The sequence below is a fragment of the Rhamphochromis longiceps genome, linkage group LG19 (genome assembly GCF_057381845.1).
Source record: "Rhamphochromis longiceps isolate RC_006_pf linkage group LG19, R_longiceps_female_GT1.1, whole genome shotgun sequence".
In the NCBI taxonomy this organism is placed as follows: domain Eukaryota; kingdom Metazoa; phylum Chordata; class Actinopteri; order Cichliformes; family Cichlidae; genus Rhamphochromis; species Rhamphochromis longiceps.
In genome coordinates, this window is record NC_140575.1 from 6,711,440 (window position 1) to 6,718,308 (window position 6,869).

General features: G+C 38.2%; 1 protein-coding gene across 1 annotated transcript; it reads right to left on the bottom strand.

Moving 5' to 3' along the window:
* Positions 1–383: 383 nt before the first annotated feature.
* Positions 384–6,012, bottom strand: nubpl (nucleotide binding protein-like). Its single transcript, XM_085392048.1, has 11 exons — positions 5,832–6,012; positions 3,781–3,925; positions 3,328–3,362; positions 3,085–3,175; positions 2,946–2,985; positions 2,745–2,835; positions 2,576–2,669; positions 2,339–2,424; positions 2,123–2,243; positions 1,064–1,146; positions 384–745 (listed from the first exon to the last, which is right to left on the bottom strand). Exons 1-11 carry the CDS (start codon positions 5,958–5,960, stop codon positions 683–685), a joined length of 978 nt encoding a protein of 325 aa, XP_085248174.1. The 5' UTR covers positions 5,961–6,012; the 3' UTR covers positions 384–682.
* Between the last annotated feature and the right edge of the window lie 857 nt (positions 6,013–6,869).

The following is a 6,869-nucleotide window of genomic DNA, read 5'->3' on the forward strand; positions in this document are numbered from 1 at the left end:
GCCAAGAAAATCACAGAGGAGCAGCCAGAAACCAAAATGTTTCAGGTTACACATCCTGATGTGTAATTCATTTATTTAAATGCACACAGCCCTCTCTGCTGGTTATTCATGGAACTGCATAAAGCAGATGAAAAGGTCATTTTCGTACAGGATCTATCACTTTTACTCTGTATACAAATAAGAGCAATACTTCATAGAGGCAAAAATCCTTGATGTTTTTATTACTTTGATTTCTCACTAAAATGACAAAAACACACCAGAAAAACAAATTCAAATTGACTGTTAAATCATTGTGTATATCATGATGCAGACAATTATCTAATACAATAATATTCAACACTTTTTTTTCTGCAGGAAAAGAAAAGGAAAACAAGACAAAGGAATTATTATATTACTGTCTTTACTTTACTGGCATCCAGCTAATGTGCTGCCATTTATGGCCAACAGCATGCGAGCAGATCAGAAAGGGTTAAGACTAGGGTTGTGTAGCTGACCGTTTTATGAAACGCTGTCAGAGAACTACATGGACACACAATAAAAATACTGTTACAACATGGATAAGAATCGACATTCTTTTGTGCGTTTTGGACAGCAGATGACTTTGTGCGTTAGTCTGTGTTCTGTATACGTGTCATTCAACGTCTTCATGCGTCACCCAGCTGACTTCATCTTGAAGCGTCTGTCAACTACTGACTTTCTGTAGTCTCTGGACCACAGCAGACGCCACCGTCCTGTATGCTGCTGCCTGGACAGTGAAAATAAAATCAAGTTACACCTCAGTGCTGCAGTGTAGCTGAGCAGGTATATGAACAGATTTCTACTGAAGCTGAAGAATAAATAACTAGGACATAATATTATATTTTTGTTGTATTGTGTTATCTGCTTTCAGTGAGTGGTTTACCGATAAAGTTTGAAGTTTTACTCATACTATTTTGTTCATTTATAAAATAAGAATGAGAAAACGAAAGAGAGAAATGTGGGGTAGAATAAAATAAATAAATAAATATTTCTTTTTTTGAAAAAAAGAAGAGCAAAACAGAATAGAATAGATTCAAACAGAGACCTCAGGGCTGTTGGGAGAAGAGATGACCACTGGCTGTCCTCTGTCTGATGTCTCTCTGATGGTTATGTGAAGAGGGATGTCACCTGGAAACAGTCACATATACATGAAATCACATGTTAAATATAAAAGAAATCAAAAATGGTTTCAATGTTTTCAGAAACAGAAAATCAAAAGCTTTACTTTGTTGTTTTCAAATGAAATAGTTCATAAAACCAATGTCAAATCATCCTTGTGACGGCAATGAGACACATCCAAGTCACTCGGTTCATTCCAGATATGGGGGTGTTGAGGCAAAAAGCTTTTTTTCTTTGCAAAATTAATGCCACTTTCCAGACAGGTCTGGGTTAGGACTCTATAGTAGTCTAACAGTCAAAACATAGCAACTAGAGGCATTTGCAAAAAGCAAGTGTTAGATCTTCAAGGTCACACAAACATCTACCACGATGCGGATAAAACTGTCTCATGTGACAGGCCAGGTCCATGAAAGTTGTGTGCTATGACTTAAATATGGGGTTTGTTCACCATCAATAAGATGGCGAAGAAAATGATTAAGTTAAATTGTACGATGTGTGTTAGGACTATCCACAGCTTTGCCCCAGGGAATACAGAGAGTGCTGCTGAGTTCATGCTGTCAGGCTGCTGTGGTAAATGTGAATCTCTAAGCTGCATTCCTCTTGGTAATCTATATGAACTATAGCTTTTGGGTGCCAGTTTAGCAGACTGATTGAAGAGGTACCCATATTCCTTCCGACTGAAATGTGGTGGCCCGGGTTTGAGTCTGACAAAGGTAAAAAGCCCAAAAATAAATCTTAGCTTTTAACAGATAAAAGAAAAATCTGATTCCTGAGTCTTACTTTGTCAAAAGCCCACTAAAGAATTTAGGAATGACAACATGAATGAAAAAATTCCTATAAAATATATATGTTCCCTCAACTTTATGCATGCCACTTTTACTGCACCTAATGTCTTGGAGCATACGAGGGTTAATACGGACAGCAAACTACTTCGAGCACCCTCGGACATCACTAAAAACAAATTAAATGAAAGTGACGGTCCAACCTAAAAATGTGACTCCCAAAGTGTCTGCAAGCTGTCGGGCCCCATCAGAGCCGAAGATGTGGGTCTCATGATTGCATTTGGGGCACTGGAAGACGCTCATGTTCTGAACCAGACCCAGAACCTGCAGGAAAGAAAATATCACTTCCTGTTGTATTCATCGACCCAACCTGAATCCAATAGTTTATGCATACACTGACACACACATCAACACATTACCGGCACGTTCACTTTCTTAAACATCTCGGCTCCTCTGCGAGCATCCAGCAGAGCGATGTCCTGCGGCGTGGACACAATAACCGCACCTGTACAAGACAAACATCACATGACCCGACTTAACTTTGAACTAAACGTGTTATTTACTTCTGGGGGCTACAGCAATGAGGATACTTTTAAAAAGTGAAGTTATGTGTTTAGAAAACATCATTTGTATTAGGTGATGTGTGACAAACCCACCTGCTATGGGGATGTTCTGGGTGATCGACAGCTGGACGTCTCCAGTCCCAGGAGGCATGTCCACTACCAAATAGTCCAACGACCCCCAGTCCACCTACAATCACAAAACATGTTTCATCAGCTTCCTTTAAATTCAATAAACTGACAGTGCAATCTAAACTGGTCTCACCTGTCTGAGCAGTTTCTCTATACCAGACATCACCATGAGCCCCCGCCACACTATCGGAGCCACATCATCAACCAGAAAACCCATAGACATGCTGGCAGAGAAGAAAGTGAATCAGAAGAATAGGTCACATAATAGACATGATTTAGGGCTATTTATGGGTATAACAAAAAGGTTGTGATGTAATGTTGATGATAGTCTCACCAAGGAACCCCATAGTTGGTCAGGGGGATCATCCGATTATCTGAAAGATATGTAAAAAAAAGAAATAAAAAAACACTTTTCTGTTATAAAATGTTTACTGGAATTTTAGAAACCTTCAGCTGAATTGAACTAGCCATACTGTCACTGAGCTCTGGGTTTCCTTTCAGGTTCATAAGTTTGGGAATCGATGGACCAAACACATCGGCATCCAACAGACCCACAGACTTTGACTGGAAGAGAGAGAAAAAGTCATACAGTATAGCTCTGAGGAGGACAGACTAACAGCTCACTGTCATATGTGTGTTGTTTTTTGTTGGCTGAAATTACATACATATATAGTATATAAAATATATAATATATAATGATAAAGCAGATTCCTTACCATGTCATTGGCCATTAATCCTAGAGCCAAATTCACTGGCATGAGAGAAAAAACAGACCAAATCAAATCAAATACTTCTCATTGAAAATGTTCAAACATTAGGCCACCTGAAACATGATTTTCTTTTAATATTTTTCTATTTAAAGATCTTTTATGATCAGCGCCAAAGTAAAAAGTATAAGATCTTACGTTCAAAATGGTTTCTTGTTAAGTAACGTTTAGCAGAAAACACTGCAATAGCAGATGAAATCTACTTCACCAATTACTTTTCCATTTCAGAACCTTTTTTCTTCCCTTTTTTTTGGCATTGTTCTATAAACTCCAAACAAGGCCATACCTAAAAAGGAATTCATTCAAAAGCACCAATTTTACCCTCTTAAAAATAAAATAGCTCTGGAAGAAAAAAGATGGTGAGAGAATTTTCCATTGTTTAGTATGAGTTTTACTGAGCACCTGCAGTAGTGGACTTCCCAACACCACCTTTTCCTGAAGCCACAACAATGACTTGCTTGACCCCTGGGATGGGCTTCTGTTTGGGGAGACCTCGGGCCATCTGCTGCCTCTGCCTCTCCTGCAATGCCTTACTGTCCACTGACCTCTGTAAAACAACAAACCAGTAAATAATGTAAACAACGCAAAAGTTTAGTTTGTGTTTGAGAGATTAAAAGACCAAAAGACACATTAACGCTGAAATTACAGATAGTCCCAGATGACACTGTGGTCTATGATAAATGGACTTTGATCTGAACATAAAATGTAAACAAACCTTTTCTTGATGCACGCAGGTAAGTAAATCCCAAAAGGTTGATTCTATTCATCTGGACATAGCATTTTTCAGTGGGAGAAACGTTTCATCACTCATCCAAAAGACTTCTTCAGTCTCAGCTGACTGCAGGTTTCCCCAACCTTATAAAAAGACCCCAAAGTCCATCTTTTAAACAAACTGCAAAAGAAATTTCCCTCGTACCGACCATAGCTGGACTTGCCATCGGGCATACTGGGCATCTGCCCGGTGGGCCGATGGAGTTTTTTTTGTAACGGTATAAACAATAAATAGGTGGTGGGTTGGCCACATGCTGGCCGATGTGTAAAAATAACTCAGTTGTTTGGTGGTGGCTGTGGCGGAGCTTCGACAGAGGCCAGCAGGTGGATGAGGGAAAAACGGGAGGCAGGAGGAGGAGAGACCCTGAACTTCAGGTAAGAAGTTTCGACCTGCAGTCTATCTGGGTCAGATGTAAACCAAGTTTAGGTGTAGTTTATTTTCGTTGTGCTGACTTTTTACAGTCAGTTATAATAACTCACACTGCATACTAGCTAGCATGATGGAGTTTCTATACATCTGGGTGGGTGCTATGATGTTACTGATGTTGAACTTTATTCATAAGGTTAGTTAGTAGAGTTGCCAACCGTCCCGTAAAAAAACTAATCGTCCCGTATTCAGAGAAAATATTACACTTTTCGTATGAAGGTGAAAAGGAACACAGTTTGTCCCGTACTTCAGCTAGAATGGAAAAAGACACAAAGCTGGAGTTATTCTGCGTCTTTACACTGTCAGCTGCCTCTTCTTATGTGACGTATATATGTGTATATATGTGTATATGTGTATAACACATATATATGTATATATTGTACTATTCTTAGTTAGCGTATTGTCTGTTTTGTCTTAATGTTGGTTTATAATGGAGCACTGTAACAAAAAATAATTTCCCCCAGGGATCAATAAAGTATTCTGATTCTGATTCTTCTCTCATTCTCTCCCCCTCCCTCTCCTGTTTCTCCTTCTTTAGTGAAAATGCCTGGGCCGATTTTATATATTTCTTTAAGCAAGTTCTTCATGACTGAGCCAAGTGTCCTCTTTTTTGGAAATCAAAGTATGGTCACCCTAGCATAAGGTTGGGGGAACCTGTAATCAGCTGAATCACTTGAATAAGTGACATAACGTTTCTCTCACTGAAAACGCTTCGTCCAGATGAACAGATTTAACCTTTTGGGATAAACAAACCTTATACCATATATAATAGAGAGTGCACAGAGTGGGATTACTATGCTTGCTACTATTCTTAGAAACATGTTCACGATATGTAATTGGTTGTTAATAGTATTAAGGTAACAGTATATATATATATATATATATATACATATATATATATATATATATAGTTCTATAATTAACAGTCAAGTATTTATGAAATCAATAACCACTTCCGGTTTAAAGTTTCAAAATTATCTTTTCGTGTTCTAAATGTGGGTGTTACAGCTAAAGTTTAGAACGCTACATAAAGGAGAACAGCAACATCTGATCAAGTAAAACCATTTTAACTCTTGTGTGTGTTAAAATAAAGGTGTGTTCCGGATTGTTTAATTCCCTCAGTATATTTTACGATTGTCGCTTTTATTCTGAACATGTTATTTCCGGTCGTGTTGTTGAGTTTCCGTTTAGCTTATCACCAACAGAGAGCTACATTAACTGAAGTCGTACGAAGAGAAACACAGAAAAACATTACCTGGCAGCGTTTAAACTGTACACAGCACGTAGCTCCATGTTTTATTTCGCTCCCCGTTCGTAAAACCGAAGATTTATAAACTGATATTTTCAGTAAATGTGACAGTCTGCTGTATGCGAACAGGGCCATGTTTAGCTGTTTAGATGCCCCTCAAGTCGAGGCATGTTTGCGTCATAGTTGCGCAAAATGCGCATGCTCGTGGCGGGTGGGAGATTTGTTTATCCATCGTTAGTCCGTGAGAACTAAGCGCTTTCTAAAATTTAATATGAAACATTTAAAACTGTACGTTAAAAAGAAAGAAACTCGTGTATCAACAACACAGGTTTTAAAAATTATATTTTATTCTTCATTTTTTTCCCCCCTATTTTGATCCTGAGTGGTGAAAGGTGCTGAAAAGTCAATTTAAGGACGACACTACAAGTAAATAGACGGGGAGGGGGAGCAAGTAGGTAAGGACGGTATGCGAAAATAGCGCGCAGTCCTGAACATGTCTGAACAGTTTCAGTTAACGTTGACACGGAAGTGGGTTAAATGGGTCATGTGTTTTCTTCTCATTCATTAACTTTATAACAATAAAAACATATAAGGCACCATTAGTTATCCAAGCATCTAAATATATACGGTTGAGCATTGCAACAGACGAAAAAGAGAGATAAAAAAAAAACAAAAACGAGAAATAACAAAAGAAAGAAAGAAAGAAAAACAGGGGCAATGTAGAATCCAAGAACCTATGCATAGTGTGAACAGAAAGGGAAATCATGATCCACATCTTATATAGGGAGGAGGCGTCCTTTTAACATGAATTGAACTTACTGAAAAGTGTTAAAAGTTTATGGGCTTTGTTTCATTTACAAGTTTCAGCGACTTCTGTCACCATCTGTTTATACATGGTTTAGCTTTGAGATGTCTGCATTTAAGAATAAAAAACTTTCCCACTAACAAGACATTTCTAATCACCAATATACTGAAACTTAGCATTGTGCTAATCAGTACAATTTAAGCATTCATTGCACCTGTATATACACCTGTGCAGCAAAT